The 16,461-nt window shown below is 43.6% G+C and overlaps 1 protein-coding gene across 3 annotated transcripts; it reads left to right on the forward strand.

Annotated features, from left to right (window-relative positions):
• The first annotated feature begins 9,823 nt into the window (after window positions 1–9,823).
• LOC125516744 (protein S-acyltransferase 24-like) lies at window positions 9,824–16,404 on the forward strand. 3 transcript variants are annotated; one of them, XM_048682068.1, is made up of 14 exons: window positions 9,828–10,280; window positions 11,122–11,262; window positions 11,902–12,014; window positions 12,122–12,201; window positions 12,327–12,490; window positions 13,034–13,172; window positions 13,251–13,350; window positions 13,547–13,604; window positions 13,749–13,826; window positions 13,931–14,029; window positions 14,545–14,623; window positions 14,708–14,856; window positions 15,520–15,999; window positions 16,120–16,404. In XM_048682068.1, the coding sequence occupies exons 1-13, from the start codon at window positions 9,993–9,995 to the stop codon at window positions 15,949–15,951; spliced, it is 1,920 nt and encodes a 639-aa protein (XP_048538025.1). In that variant the 5' UTR covers window positions 9,828–9,992; the 3' UTR covers window positions 15,952–15,999; window positions 16,120–16,404. The 3 variants fall into 3 exon arrangements, with proteins under 3 accessions (XP_048538027.1, XP_048538025.1, XP_048538026.1); XM_048682069.1 differs by having other exon boundaries at window positions 16,126–16,404; XM_048682070.1 differs by lacking the exons at window positions 14,545–14,623; window positions 14,708–14,856; window positions 15,520–15,999; window positions 16,120–16,404 and adding an exon at window positions 14,371–14,493 and having other exon boundaries at window positions 9,824–10,280.
• The last annotated feature ends 57 nt before the right edge of the window (window positions 16,405–16,461 follow it).

The following is a 16,461-nucleotide window of genomic DNA, read 5'->3' on the forward strand; positions in this document are numbered from 1 at the left end:
TCGCTTCTTCATAGTTCGTAGGTTCATCATGATCTAGTAGCATGACTTCCAGAACAGGGTTACCGTACCACTCTGGTGCGGATCTCACTCTGGTTGATCTATGAGGTTCAGTAGTATCTTGTTCTGAAGTTTCATGATCATCATCATTAGCTTCCTCACTAATTGGTGTAGGTGTCACAGAAACAGGTTTCTGTGATGTACTACTTTCCAATAAGGGAGTAGGTACAGTTACCTCGTCAAGTTCTACTTTCCTCCCACTCACTTCTTTCGAGAGAAACTCCTTCTCCAGAAAGTTTCCGAATTTAGCAACAAAAGTCTTGCCTTCGGATCTGTGATAGAAGGTGTATCCAATAGTTTCCTTTGGATATCCTATGAAGACATATTTCTCCGATTTGGGTTTGAGCTTATCAGGTTGAAGCTTTTTCACATAAGCATCGCAGCCCCAAACTTTCAGAAACGACAACTTTGGTTTCTTGCCAAACCACAGTTCATAAGGCGTCGTCTCAACGGATTTTGATGGTGCCCTATTTAACGTGAATGCGGCCGTCTCTAGAGCGTATCCCCAAAACGATAGCGGTAAATCAGTAAGAGACATCATAGATCGTACCATATCTAGTAAAGTACGATTACGACGTTCGGACACACCATTACGCTGTGGTGTTCCGGGTGGCATGAGTTGCGAAACTATTCCACATTGTTTCAAATGTACACCAAACTCGTAACTCAAATATTCTCCTCCACGATCAGATCGTAGGAATTTTATTTTCTTGTTACGATGATTTTCAACTTCACTCTGAAATTCTTTAAACTTTTCAAATGTTTCAGACTTGTGTTTCATTAAGTAGATATACCCATATCTGCTTAAGTCATCTGTGAAGGTGAGAAAATAACGATATCCGCCACGAGCCTCAATATTCATCGGACCACATACATCTGTATGTATGATTTCCAACAAATCTGTTGCTCTCTCCATAGTACCGGAGAACGGTGTCTTTGTCATCTTACCCATAAGGCACGGTTCGCAAGTACCAAGTGATTCATAATCAAGTGGTTCCAAAAGCCCATCAGTATGGAGTTTCTTCATGCGCTTTATACCGATATGACCCAAACGGCAGTGCCACAAATAAGTTGCACTATCATTATCAACTCTGCATCTTTTGGCTTCAACACTATGAATATGTGTGTCACTACTATCGAGATTTAATAAGAATAGACCACTCCTTAAAGGTGCATGACCATAAAAGATATTACTCATGTAAATAGAACAACCATTATTCTCTGATTTAAATGAATAACCGTCTCGCATCAAACAAGATCCAGATATAATGTTCATGCTTAACACTGGCACCAAATAACAATTATTTAGGTCTAATACTAATCCCGAAGGTAGATGTAGAGGTAGCGTGCCGACTGCGATCACATCGACTTTGGAACCGTTTCCCACGCGCATCGTCACCTCGTCCTTAGCCAATCTTCGCTTAATCCATAGTCCCTGTTTCGAGTTGCAAATATTAGCAACAGAACCAGTATCAAAATACCCAGGTGCTACTGCGAGCATTAGTAAGGTACACATCAATAACATGTATATCACATATACCTTTGTTCACCTTGCCATCCTTCTTATCCGCCAAATACTTGGGGCAGTTCCGCTTCCAGTGACCAGTCTGCTTGCAGTAGAAGCACTCAGTTTCAGGCTTAGGTCCAGACTTGGGTTTCTCTCCTGAGCAGCAACTTGCTTGCCGTTCTTCTTGAAGTTCCCCTTCTTCTTCCCTTTGCCCTTTTTCTTGAAACTAGTGGTTTTGTTAACCATCAACACTTGATGCTCCTTTTTGATTTCTACCTCCGCAGCTTTCAGCATTGCGAAGAGCTCGGGAATAGTCTTGTTCATCCCTTGCATATTATAGTTCATCACGAAGCTCTTGTAGCTTGGTGGCAGTGATTGGAGAATTCTGTCAATGACGCAATCATCCGGAAGATTAACTCCCAATTGAATCAAGTGATTATTATACCCAGACATTTTGAGTATATGCTCACTGACAGAACTGTTCTCCTCCATCTTGCAGCTATAGAACTTATTGGAGACTTCATATCTCTCAATCCGGGCATTTGCTTGAAATATTAACTTCAACTCCTGGAACATCTCATATGCTCCATGACGTTCAAAACGTCGTTGAAGTCCCGATTCTAAGCCGTAAAGCATGGCACACTGAACTATCGAGTAGTCATCAGCTTTGCTCTGCCAGACGTTCATAACATCTGGTGTTGCTCCAGCAGCAGGCCTGGCACCCAGCGGTGCTTCCAGGACGTAATTCTTCTGTGCAGCAATGAGGATAATCCTCAAGTTACGGACCCAGTCCGTGTAATTGCTACCATCATCTTTCAACTTTGCTTTCTCAAGGAACGCATTAAAATTCAACGGAACAACAGCACGAGCCATCTATCTACAATAACATAAACAAGCAAGATACTATCAGGTACTAAGTTCATGATAAATTTAAGTTCAATTAATCATATTACTTAAGAACTCCCACTTAGATAGACATCCCTCTAATCCTCTAAGTGATCACGTGATCCAAATCAACTAAACCATGTCCGATCATCACGTGAGATGGAGTAGTTTCATGGTGAACATCATTATGTTGATCATATCTACTATATGATTCACGCTCGACCTTTCGGTCTCCGTGTTCCGAGGCCATATCTGTATATGCTTGGCTCGTCAAGTATAACCTGAGTATTCCGCGTGTGCAACTGTTTTGCACCCGTTGTATTTGAACGTAGAGCCTATCACACCCGATCATCACGTGGTGTCTCAGCACGAAGAACTTTCGCAACGGTGCATACTCAGGGAGAACACTTCTTGATAATTTAGTGAGAGATCATCTTATAATTCTACCGTCAATCAAAGCAAGATAAGATGCATAAAAAGATAAACATCACATGCAATCAATATAAGTGATATGATATGGCCATCATCATCTTGTGCTTGTGATCTCCATCTCCGAAGCACCGTCATGATCACCAACGTCACCGGCGCGACACCTTGATCTCCATCGTAGCATCGTTGTCGTCTCGCCAATCTTATGCTTCCACGACTATCACTACCGTTTAGTAATAAAGTAAAGCATTACATCGCGATTGCATTGCATACAATAAAGCGACAACCATATGGCTCCTGCCAGTTGCCGATAACTTGGTTACAAAACATGATCATCTCATACAATAAAATTCAGCATCATGCCTTGACCATATCACATCACAACATGCCCTGCAAAAACAAGTTAGACGTCCTCTACTTTGTTGTTGCAAGTTTTACGTGGCTGCTACGGGCTTAAGTAAGAACCAATCTCACCTACGCATCAAAACCACAACGATAGTTTGTCAAATAGACTCCGTTTTAACCTTCGCAAGGACCGGGCGTAGCCATACTTGGTTCAACTAAAGTTGGAGAGACAGTCGCCCGCAAGCCACCTGTGTGCAAAGCACGTCGGGAGAACCGGTCTCGCGTAAGCGTACGCGTAATGTTGGTCCGGGTCGTCTCGTCCAACAATACCGCCGAACCAAAGTATGACATGTTGGTAGGCAGTATGACTTGTATCGTCCACAACTCACTTGTGTTCTACTCGTGCATATAACATCAACATAAATAACCTAGGCTCGGATGCCACTGTTGGGTTTTGTAGTAATTTCAAAAAATTTCCTACGCACACGCAAGATCATGTGATGCATAGCAACGAGGGGGAGAGTGTTATCTACGTACCCAACACAGACCGACTGCGGAAGCGATGACACGACGTAGAGGAAGTAGTCGTACGTCTTCACGATCCAACCGATCAAGCACCGAAACTACGTCACCTCCGAGTTCGAGCACATGTTCAGCTCGATGACGATCCCCGGACTCCGATCCAGCAAAGTGTCGGGGAAGAGTTCCGTCAGCACGACAGCGTGGTGACGATCTTGATGAACTACAGGAGCAGGGCTTCGCCTAAACTCCGCTACAGTATTATCGAGGTATATGGTGGCAGGGGGCACCGCACACGGCTAAGGAATAGATCACGTGGATCAACTTGTGTGTCTAGAGGTGTCCCCTGCCTCCGTATATAAAGGAGTAGAGGGGGGAGGCTGGCCGGCCAAGGAGGGAGGCGCAGGAGGAGTCCTACTCCTTCCGGGAGTAGGACTCCCCTCCAATCCTATTCCAACTAGGATTCCCCAAAGGGGGAAAGAGGGAGAGGGGGGCCGGCCACCTTCTCCTAGTCCTAATAGGACTAGGGGAGGGGGAAGTGGCGCAGCCACCTTGGGCTGCCCCTTTCTCCTTTCCACTAAGGCCCATGAAGGCCCATATGGCTCCCGGGGGGTTCCGGTAACCTCCCGGTAACACGGTAAAATCCCGATTTCACCCGGAACACTTCCGATGTCCAAACATAGGCTTCCAATATATCAATCTTTACGTCTCGACCATTTCGAGACTCCTCGTCATGTCCGTGATCACATCCGGGACTCGGAACAACCTTCGGTACATCAAAATGCATAAACTCATAATATAACTGTCATCGTAACCTTAAGCGTGCGGACCCTACGGGTTCGAGAACAATGTAGACATGACCGAGACATGTCTCCGGTCAATAACCAATAGCGGGACCTGGATGCCCATATTGGCTCCTACATATTCTACGAAGATCTTTATCGGTCAGACCGCATAACAACATACGTTGTTCCCTTTGTCATCGGTATGTTACTTGCCCGAGATTCAATCGTCGGTATCCAATACCTAGTTCAATCTCGTTACCGGCAAGTCTCTTTACTCGTTCTGTAATACATCATCTCACAACTAACATATTAGTTGTAATGCTTGCAAGGCTTATGTGATGTGTATTACCGAGAGGGCCCAGAGATACCTCTCCGACAATCGGAGTGACAAATCCTAATCTCGAAATACGCCAACCCAACATCTACCTTTGGAGACACCTGTAATGCTCCTTTATAATCACCCAGTTACGTTGTGACGTTTGGTAGCACCCAAAGTGTTCCTCCGGCAAACAGGAGTTGCATAATCTCATAGTCATAGGAACATGTATAAGTCATGAAGAAAAGCAATAGCAACATACTAAACGATCGGGTGCTAAGCTAATGGAATGGGTCATGTCAATTAGATCATTCAACTAATGATGTGACCTCGTTAATCAAATAACAACTCATTGTTCATGGTTAGGAAACATAACCATCTTCGATTAACGAGCTAGTCAAGTAGAGGCATACTAGTGACACTTTGTTTGTCTATGTATTCACACATGTATTATGTTTCCGGTTAATACAATTCTAGCATGAATAATAAACATTTATCATGATTATAAGGAAATAAATAATAACTTTATTATTGCCTCTAGGGCATATTTCCTTCAGACCCCTCCACCAAATAAGCGCCGGCCTAAGCCATAGTGCACGCAGTATAGCCAGGACCTCAAGGAGCATTTGGCAGCGGAGAAGCAAATCGCGGCCGCATGCGCGGATGAGGTAGCGATGGCTGCCATTCGTGCCGACCCCCAGATCTTGAAGGAGCACCTTGCCATTTGCTAGCTATGCCGGTTATGCATGCTCGCTTTACCCGTTGCGTGTGCTGCTCCTACCTTTCCTTCACAAATTCTAGTGAATTGTGCTATTTAATTTTACCATGCAATCTGTTGCTCTAGTGTATATGTTCTGTATGTCGTGTAGTGTGGTGGCGAAGTTCAGTTTGGAGATCTAACAATTCCTTATGTTGTGTATCCTCGATTGATGCAGCCTCAGATGCTTCAATTGTAGATTTGAGTATTGAGCAAAAGGTTACACCACCTATAGGTTCTGTATTACAGGCCAATCCTACTCCACTAGTACCAATAGGCGGCATAGGGGAAAAAGCACAACACCTAGGAATAGGAATCAACAACACAAGCTCACTTATTAACTGTTTTATTAATTAGTCGTCATCTTCAGTTAACTGTTTGGTTCAATTCTGCAAATGTGATGTTCAATTCTTCAGGCTGCAATTTTATATTGTCTTCCATGTGAGAAATAAATCAAATTTATCTTTACAAATTTGTGGGTGCATTCTGTTATTGTATACCATGTAGGAATAAATTAAATTTGGCTGTAGTAAATACATGAGAAACATATATAATTGCTACAATTGGCTGTAGTTAACTGTTTGGTTAACTATCTAATCTTCTATTAGGAGTATGTTATATTGTGCAATGTGGTGCTCAGTTAATGTTTGGTTCATTTGTGGTGTTTAGTTAACTGCTTGGTTCAATGTTATATTGTGCAATATGGTGCTCAGTTAATATTTAGTTCATTTGTTGTGGTGTTTAGTTAACTGCTTGGTTCAATTCTGCCATGCGATGTCCAATTGTCGTGGGTAGAATTTTGTATTGTTATGCATGTGAGAAATAGATCGAATTTGGCTGTACTTAATACATGTGAAACATATACAAGTGCTATATTTTCTAGTTCTTTATCATGTTTGGTTTGGATAAATGGGTTTCCCTGTGGCTTGAATTAATTATGAATCTGTGTTCCTGAAGAGGACGAAGGATGGACGCTCAATCATCCACAGGTACTGGCCTAAAGTTACAAAGACTTTCAACATCAATGAAGGCTCAATATTCGCCTTCTGCTTCAGCAATTTTCCATATGAGATATATATGTCTATGTACCGTCTATGATGCTAATTTCGAAAGGTTATACATGTTGCATGTGAAACTTGGTCCTGATGTAGTTGTGTAATGGGGTAGCTGAGTGTTGAAGCTATATGATGATGTACTCTGATGTATTTCAATTATGAAAATGAAATATATTGTGTGCTTAATATGAACTGTCAATTAGATTAATAAATGGATTATGAATAATCGGATAATTAGCCTGCTAATTGGGTTTTGCTATTGCAAACAGTTGTTAAAAAATACCGTGGGCGATGACCTCAGGCAACGCACACAGTTTCTAGGAATAAACCGTGTTGGATCAATGAACAATCACACATGACTTTCTCTTGAAAACTGTTTGCGTTAGGCCACCTTGCGCAAACGTTTACCACATGAAAACTGTGTGTGATGGACAGCCTTTGCCACACAGTTTGTTCCATGGACCGTGTGTGATATATTCAATAACGCAAATGATTTAACGGGAAAAATTGTGTGTGATGTACCTGCAAACGGAAACGTTTTCCTTCGAGCGACTGTGTGGGATGTACATACGAACGGAAACGTTTAGCGGGGACTGACTGTGTGGGATATACTTGCGATCGGAAACAATTTCACCGTATAATTGAATTTTTTTAGCTCTACTGCACATATTTCATATTTGAGCGCTCGCCAGTCGCACACGATCTCATTTTGCCGAACGTATGTCCAGGAGGGCATATCCCTGATGGTTTCTGAGTCATGTGGGAAGGACCCCCCTATCACCCACACTCACTTGGCGACGGTTTCAGATGCCGTCGCGAAAATGGGTTTTAAACCGTTTGTTTAGGAGCTCACTGTACTAATGCAATGCTATCAACTACATCACACACATACTTCCAACAATAGGGCATGCACATGCCAACACCCACATGATGCACATGGCTACAACCACATCACGAACATGAAAATAATTTGATGGAACACCTGCATTGCATCACTACCATCACCTCATGGGATGGGAACTGTCGTTGATCTGCCAACCATATCCTAGTCTAGATCTACTGCCACTATCTAGATGTGGCAAGATCAGTAGCAACCACGTCCTAGATATTCCCAGATCTTGCCATGGCAGTTTCCCCCCTACAGATCAGTGATTCATGGGAAGGGTAGGAGATGGTGGGGTGCGGGTGGGGTGATGGGGATGGTGAGGGCGAAGAAGGGGACAAGGGATTCATGTGGCCGACGGCTCAATTTGGGCTACACGTCGCCGATCTTGCCATGCCAACTTAATGGATACACATGCCCGGCGACGGAGATGGGGATGACAGAGGGGATGGGCGAGGAATTCACCTGGTCGGTGGCTCGATTTGGCCTACAAATCTTGGGATCTTGCCATGGCAACTTCAGGGAGTTACATGCCGCTGATGGAGAGAAAGAAGGGACTGCAAGGGTTTCGGGAGGGTATCGGGATGGATGGAGGAGGGTGATGACCTCGGGTGGGACGCGCCGCGGTCAGGGTCACGCGCTGACCAGGTCGTGCACTGACCAGGTCGTGCGCTGACCAGGTGCCCATGTGGCGCGCTGATTGGGGTCGTTCAGGGGACAAGTGATCCTGTCCGAACGTTTTCGTTCGGCTCGATCCGCTACCGGTCCGAACGGGGGCGTTCGGCGCGGCGACCCTATAGCCCGAACGTCAGCGCGTTATCGGCGTCCTAAATAAAATAGGAAACTACCTTTCATGATCGATCAAATGATATAAATTTCATATTGTGAATATTAATATATTTTTCTAAAAACTTGGTCAAACTTGTACTCCTTTGACTTTTGAAAAACAAATACACCTTATATAGAGGAACAGAGAGAGTATGTCACAAGCATGATTATGAAGGGTAAAAATGGGAAACTCAGGGAATGACTTACTTTTGGAAGTTTGAGAAATTTCCAATTTTTTTTTGATCTTATAGGCTTCAGCTTTGGCTATCATGTTTTCCCTGCCCTCAAGCCTAGTGTTATTTCATCTTAGCAGGTAGACCTATGACATGAAATTCGGCCCTGCGTGGCGAATGATTGTAATAACCTTTTGTTTAATTAATCAATATATGGGGTGTCTTCTTTAAAAAAGACACGAAACCTATATATATAATTTGAATAGATTTTTTTATCTTATTCTGGCCTGTAAGAGCATCTACAACCGGATCATTCAAACCTGTCTTAAACACCCGGGCACGCCCGCCGCGTCGGACTGACGAAAGGGTCCCAACCGGGAACACCCTCAAACCCGGCGGTCCGAAACTCGTCTCCTCCATCGTCCGGTGGCGTCGCGTGGCGCAGCTCCGGCGGGCCGCGTAGTGCATTGCCTGATTATTTAAGTCGGCCGACGGCACCGAAACCTTACCATCCATCTACATTTTCCTCCTCCTGTCCGCCGCCGCCGCCGCCACTTTCCACTCCACCTGTCCACCTAGTAACCATGCCCAACGCCACCGGGTGAGGAGCGAGCGCTTTCTGACACCAGAGCGTTGTCTCGAACTCCTTAAGCAGATTCAGGCAAGGTGCGAAGCCCGGGTTGCCGCGGGGCTAGTGGATTCGGAGGAGGAGGATGAGCCGGAGGAGGAGGATGTGCGGGACACTGGCGACGGGGATCTACAGGCGGAGCAGTAGGCCATCCTCGATTCCCTCCGGTCGGAGTCGGCTGCGGAGGCAAGACGCCGTCGCCGGCAGGAGATGGAGGCGTAAGAGGCCGCGGACGTGACGAAGATGTTCGTCTATATGGATGGGGTCGAGCAGGAGGAGAATGAGCCGCAGCCCTCCTACCCGCCCGTGTAGCCGGCGCCCGGCATCATCGTCGTGAATATTTTTGACGATGAAAAGTAGGTAGGGTAGTACGTAGATGTAGTATGTAAGATTATTTTTGCATGTTTTGTGTGATCTAAGGATAAAATATGAAAAAAACGGATGCAAAATGACTAATTTAAGGCGTGTTCGATCAGTGTTCGCAGACGCGTCTGCGAATGTTTGAGAGGCTGAATTTACAACGTCCGGCTGTAGACGCTCTAGCGTAGCTTGCTGCTTTGTCAACAAAAATCAGCCAGAATGGTCAAATGGGGCGTCGCGGCCTGCAAGTGCGAGTGCAAAGATCCCCTTCCCCGGTCGTTGGGTCGTTCCGTGCGGCTGCGCCCGTCTTCTTCCTCCGGCCAAAACCAACGAAATAATAAAACACCAAAAATACCGAGTCAAAAACGCCCCCGCGACAAGGTCCCTCGGGCCACCTCCGCGTCCAGCGTCCTCCAACCCCCCTCCCCTCCCTTCCCGACCCAATCCGGAGAGCCCGATCCCGCCATGGCGTCGGAGATCGAGGTCCTCGAGGACACGACCGCCGCCGCGGCCGCGGTCGCCTCCCCCGCCGGGGCCGGCGGGGCGGCCGCCGCGGGGGAGGCGGAGGCGGCGGAGGAGGAGTCGCTCAAGGACGACGTGTACACGGGCGCCGCGTACGGGGACCTTGAGAAGCTGCACCGCCTCGTCGAGCTGGAGGGCCGGTCGGTGACGGAGCCCGACGGCCTCGGCTACCACGCGCTCCAGTGGGCCGCCCTCAACAACCGCGTCGCCGCCGCCCAGTACATCCTCGAGGTCCGCCATTTCCCCGAGCTCCCCAACACGTAGCTTCCAATTGCTGCTTGTTATAAACTGTGACGATGGAGGGGTGCCTCCTGCTGCTGCAGTTTAATTGTTTAGCAATCCAATTCGATAGCTGGCCTGCTTTGATCAGCCCCCAATTTCGCAGCCGAGGTGTAGTGTAGCTCCTGCTGAATGTTTTGTAATGTCGACACCCTTGTCGCACTTATTGTTGAAAATTTGCAATTGCCACGGCCGATGTGTGCTTTTGGTTCGTGCCTTGTAGTGACGGGAAAGTATAATACTATCCTTTTGTTGTGGGGTTCTTGGGGTTTGGTGATGTATGCACGGCATCATCGGGAAGCTGGTGTAGGTTTTGGGCTTGCCTTTATGCTGTTTTGGCATTTATCTGGTGAATGCCATGGTAGTATGGTTGGTGGGTAGCTCTGAGCAGGGCCAGTCCAAGGCTTCTTATATCTGCTTGATTAGTGCTTAGAGGGCCCTCTGAACTAGCCATTTTCCATATCTGTCGGGCATACAAACTTTTCTGAGTTATAGTCCCACTGGACCAAACTGGATCATATACCATGTTGGTTGGTTCGTTTCAATTATATACACACAGCTGTTAAGGTTTATTACAACCAACCTCTTTGACATCAGCTTTCTCAACTTAACCTCCTGAATATCTGTGGGGTTAATCATAGATGTAAGTGCCAGCTTCAGGATGGTTACCCATAGCACCTCTTCGCCGATCTTGACCTAATTTATCACAATTTTGCTATGCACTCCTTTACTGTTATATGCATTTTGTTTGCTATATGGTGTGATGATGGTTATTTGCTTGTTATCTGGACAGCACGGAGCAGATGTAAATGCTATAGACCATACAGGGCAAACAGCACTTCACTGGAGTGCAGTGCGTGGTCATATTCAAGTTGCAGAACTACTTCTGAAAGAAGGAGCTAAGGTTGATGCTGCTGATTTATATGGATATCAGGTTTGTGTACTAACTTATCTGTTGTACCCATGCCACTTGTCAACTCTAATGTTCCTTGCTATCTAATATGTTTTGGTTAGTTGACCCGAGGTCGATTTTGTGTGTGTGCGCGCCCGTGTACGTTTGTTTGAGGAGATTACTACCTCTGGCACAAAATAAGTGAACTTTTTATTTCGCGGTACACAGATACAGGTTAAGAAATGATGTAGCACTGCCATCGGCTCTCTGTTAATTGCCCTAATAACCTCTGTCTCTTACCGTAGTACGGTTTTGGCAGGATAGATGTACAAGTATGAACCATTTTTGTTCATGATAATAGTTATTATGGCTTTATCTTCTTTGTACCAACCCAATTTTGCTCTTCTAGCATGCAAATTTGACAACTGTGTTACATAGCATTGCCACTAAGCACATTTTGGATGGAGATGACTGGTTTGGTTTACGTTAACTTTGAATTTTCGTCCAAATGCCAACCTGCAATATTTGTACTAACATTATTTATGTAATATGTACATTAGTTACTTAGTTATTTGTAGCACATACAAGTTTCAACAGAAGAATAAGTCAACGAGCCAGTGTTAGCTTTGTTTATGGAGTATTTTTTTATGGTTCCTTAATCAATCTACTGTAATGTCACAGACCACACATGTTGCAGCACAGTATGGTCAGACAGCATTTCTTTATCACATTATTTCAAAATGGAATGCTGATCCTGATGTCCCTGACAATGATGGCAGAAGTCCTCTTCACTGGTCTGTACTTTCTCCTCCTTTTTTTACATGTGTGCCCTTCTAAATATGCTTTGAAACATGAGTACATGGTAGCCCTATTGACGTGTAAATATTCTTAACATTTGTAGGGCTGCTTATAAGGGATTTGCAGACTCCATACGCCTCCTTTTGTTTTTGGGTGCTTATAGGGGGCGGCAAGATAAAGAAGGCATGTATTCACTTTTTTACAAGCCTTCCTACCACCTTAAGATGAATCACGAAAGCATGAATTCTCCTTACTATTGGTTTCTTTGGGAGCTTGGTATTCATTCCATACATAAATACTTTCCATAGGTTGTACTCCTTTACACTGGGCTGCCATTCGGGGGAATATGGAGTCATGCACTGTGTTAGTTCAGGTTGGTAAGAAGGAGGACCTTATGGTGCAAGACAATACTGGGTTAACTCCAGCCCAACTTGCTGCTGATAAGAGTCACCGGCAAGTTGCATTTTACCTTGTGAGTATTATGAATTTTAAATGTGTTTTTTGTTAACATACTTGAGTAACTTTCTAGCATTTCAAGAGTCATTCTATCTCTATGGGTAATCAAATAGGTTTGTTGATTAAACTGCATGAAACACATAACTGATGGCTGCACTTTGTGTAGTTGCATGTGTTTGTCCTTGAGAATTATTGTACAGACATGATTGCAAGTAGTTTCCAGTATTAGTGGAGTAAGTGCGTTCCATGGCTCCTGCTATTTTCCAATAGATTTTCTATAAGTTCTGCTGCCCAACATTAGTTTTTTACCCCAAAAAGTGAATATCTGTGTTTATAGAGCACTAGTGATACTGAAAAGGAAGGACCAAAGCGGAAAATTGTGACCACTGCTCAAATTGCTCATCTATAACTTCCGTGGGTTGTGGAGAATATACTTTGGCCTATTGCCAGTCTAGATTACATACTTACAGTGGTCATTAGTACCCTCAATGTAAGATTTCTTCTGGTACAGCAGGCAAATGCTGAAGATCGACTCGATGGTTTGTTTGGTTTTATGCAGGGGAATGCTAGAAAAGTGCATGAAAGAGGATGTGGTGGGAACAATTATTTTGGGAAACTATCAAAATTAGGACTTGCCCCTGTGCTTTGGTGTATTATTATTGGCTTAATTGTTGCATATATACATTCAGTTATCGCAGGTATATTACTATTTGGACTCTCTTGAGACTCCTTAATTATCCAGTACTACATGACAATGATTATTTCCTTCTATGCAGGACAATACAACTCGAATATGACATTACTATTTGGTTTCTTTTCATGGTTGGGAGTTTTCCTTGCAATTGCTGGACTAGTTATGTTTTATAGATGTAGCAGGTAAACATCTGGTCAGGGTTTCTTATGTATTATTCTTACATACATAGTAACCTTTTGTCGGATCATGAGGTTTGGGAGAATAAGCATTCGTATCTTCTGTTTTGGTACCATATGCAATTTTGATCCTTTTTTAGTGGAAGTCATTTTGATCATTTGAAATTCGTTTGGAATGTGTATGACCATACTTGTTATGCAGGAAAGATCCTGGTTACATCAACAAGAATATAAGAGACTCGCAAACTCAAAGAGATGATGTAAGCATGAAAGATTTGGGTAGCCACTGTGGCATCCTATCGATATGTTGATTTCCTATTTATTAGATCGTCACCTTGAAAACTTGAAATATTATGCATAGTACAAAATGTGCAATGTTAATCTCGTGTGTTTGACCCCTCCAGGAACCATTGTTGAAGAGGGGTCTAGATAACCCAGAACTTCTGGCTGGCAATTGGTCTCAACTATGTATTACTTGCAAAGTAAGTTATTTCCCTTTTCATTGTGTAATCACCAATCAGCAATCGAGTCGTTTTTCCTTTTTATCTTCAGCCTCAAATAATTATTATTTTTGTTATTTCAATAGATTGTGAGGCCCATACGCTCAAAACACTGCTCTACATGTGATCGCTGTGTTGAGCAATTTGATCATCACTGCCCTTGGGTTTCAAATTGCATCGGAAAGGTACTGATTCAGTCTTTTTGTATGTGGAACTTCATTATTTTTATAATCAAATACTACCTCCATTCTGGCTGACTTCCTAGAAGGCATGAAATCAGACTTTTCTAACTTGATTGTTAACATATAAAAAATATTTAGTTTGGTAAGGGAAAAATAGCATCATTAGACTTGTCATGAAAAATACTTTTTATTGTACCCTTTTTTGGTATGTTCTAGATATATGTCTACGAGAACTAATGGTTAAAGATGCATATTGAAGACCGTGTCAATGTCTAAAAACGCCATCAATTTACAAGCGGAGGGTGTATATTAATAATTTTGGATTAAAAAGTTGCATGTTTCAGCCCAGCATTGATAACTGAACTTGGTGTAAACACCCAAGCTGAGGCCAAGGAGCAAGAAAAGACTGTTCTGCGCCTAGTTGATGAATTGCAATTTCTTTTGTTCACTTTTTATTATTTATTATATATAAATTTGCGGCATCGTTCAGTCTAAGCAACAATTGGTTTCAATTGCAGAAGAACAAATGGGAGTTCTTTATGTTTCTTATCCTAGAAGTTTCTGCGATGATCATTACTGCTGCAACGGCTGTCATAAGTATGTATACATCTTCTTTTCTTTTGCCTGTACAATTTGTCGCATGGAAAATATCCTAATCTTTTATCATTTTTGTTGCTGCAGGAGTCGCAGGTGATCCAGGCTCTCCAGCATCGTTTGGTGGATGGCTTAACTATTCAGCTATGAACCATCCTTGGGTGGTGTCTTTTGTTATAATGGATCTCTTCCTTTTCTTCGGCGTTATAACTCTAACAGTAGTTCAAGCATCACAGGTAAGAACAATCTCTGCGTTTACCTTTTCATCATCTATCAGCAGTTCATTCCACCCATTGAGGTCTGTACCCCAGATCGAATCCATGCCTAATACGTAGAACCAAATCTCCTGCTTTTTTGTTCTGGTTGTGAAATCTGCAAGGGTCCATCAGGTAAGGACATGTCTCCTCCTGTCATGGGCAACCAACTGAGGTCATCTAGAGCCTAGACTCCATCTAAGGATCTAGCAATTCCTTTTTGTATCTTTTTGTCACCGGCACAGTGTTGAAGCAGTTTCTAAACCACATGTCGCATTCTTTGATGAAATATATATGCCATTACATTGTTTTACCCATTCCAGTTCTGCTATGTTTCTACTATCCTTCTGTTGCCAAGTGTCAGCTATACTTTGTCTGCATTTCCTCTAGTCCAGTACTGATATGGACACGGCTTTATTCCGCTTATCCACATGCTTGTGTCGATATATAACTGTAGAGATAATAGCTTCTGCAGATGACATGATTCATCATATTTTCCATTGCTTATGTATTCCTTCTTTCGTACTTGAAATGGTTGGCTTCTTCTTGTGTCTGTAAAGATATGCAAATACGTGCTTGTATATAGCTTGTGTTCAAGCCACTCTTCTGCACAGTATCGATCATTTCTAAATTCCTGCCTTGCAGATATCCGGGAATATAACAACAAATGAGATGGCAAATGCCATGAGGTACAGTTATCTCAGAGGCCCAGGTGGTCGGTTCAGAAATCCATTTGATCACGGGGTGAGGAAGAATTGTTCTGACTTCTTCCTGAAGGGGTACAATGAGGATATTGAGAAGGTAGAACAGACGTCACATCCTGACGAGGAAATGGCAATTATTCACATGACAAGAGGTGCAGTCTCGCAGAATGGTGAGAGCGTGCCACTTCATGCTAATGGTGCTGACCATGTTTGTGCTGACTCACAAGCCAACTCAAAATCGCATCGCCAAGTTAGTTCGTCTAAATGTTGCGATCACACTAAGAAGACTGACAAAACCCCTTTGGGCCTAGGGTTGGGCCTTGGACGAAACAATCCCTCTAGCCGTTATGCACGGAATCTTCTTCCCTTGTGACTCATTTGGAAAATGGCCCCTTGTTCCTTTGCGATTCATTTGGAGAAGGCAAGTGTTCTCTTATTCTAGTTGTATGTGTTCGTTACACCACCACAGTTGGCTGGCTATTTCTTCATATCGCGATCACTTCTTTCTGGCTGCACTGATATCGTCAAGGTCGATGACTAGATGCAGAGCCACAGATTCAGTGAGTACTGAGATGGCAAGAACACAAAAGGAGATTGAAGTTGTATGAGAGCTCCAAGCGGCAGAAAAATTCTGAAGGCATAATATTCTTTTGCGTGCAAAAAATGCACCATTGTACATTATGTTTGACATTTTGTATGTACATGAAGGGTTGATAGCTCAGATGCTGTCCTATTTTGGAAAATACAGTTGTACATTGGAAGAGCTGTAAATTACGAAGTAACCTAATGCTGGAACGTGATTTTTCCTATTTCTTTTTCGTTTTCAGTGTTGCTCTAGTGAGCGAAATGTTGGCTTCATTACCACTTTTTATGTAAACATGAA

The sequence above is a fragment of the Triticum urartu genome, chromosome 6, assembly GCF_003073215.2.
Source record: "Triticum urartu cultivar G1812 chromosome 6, Tu2.1, whole genome shotgun sequence".
Lineage (NCBI taxonomy): Eukaryota > Viridiplantae > Streptophyta > Magnoliopsida > Poales > Poaceae > Triticum > Triticum urartu.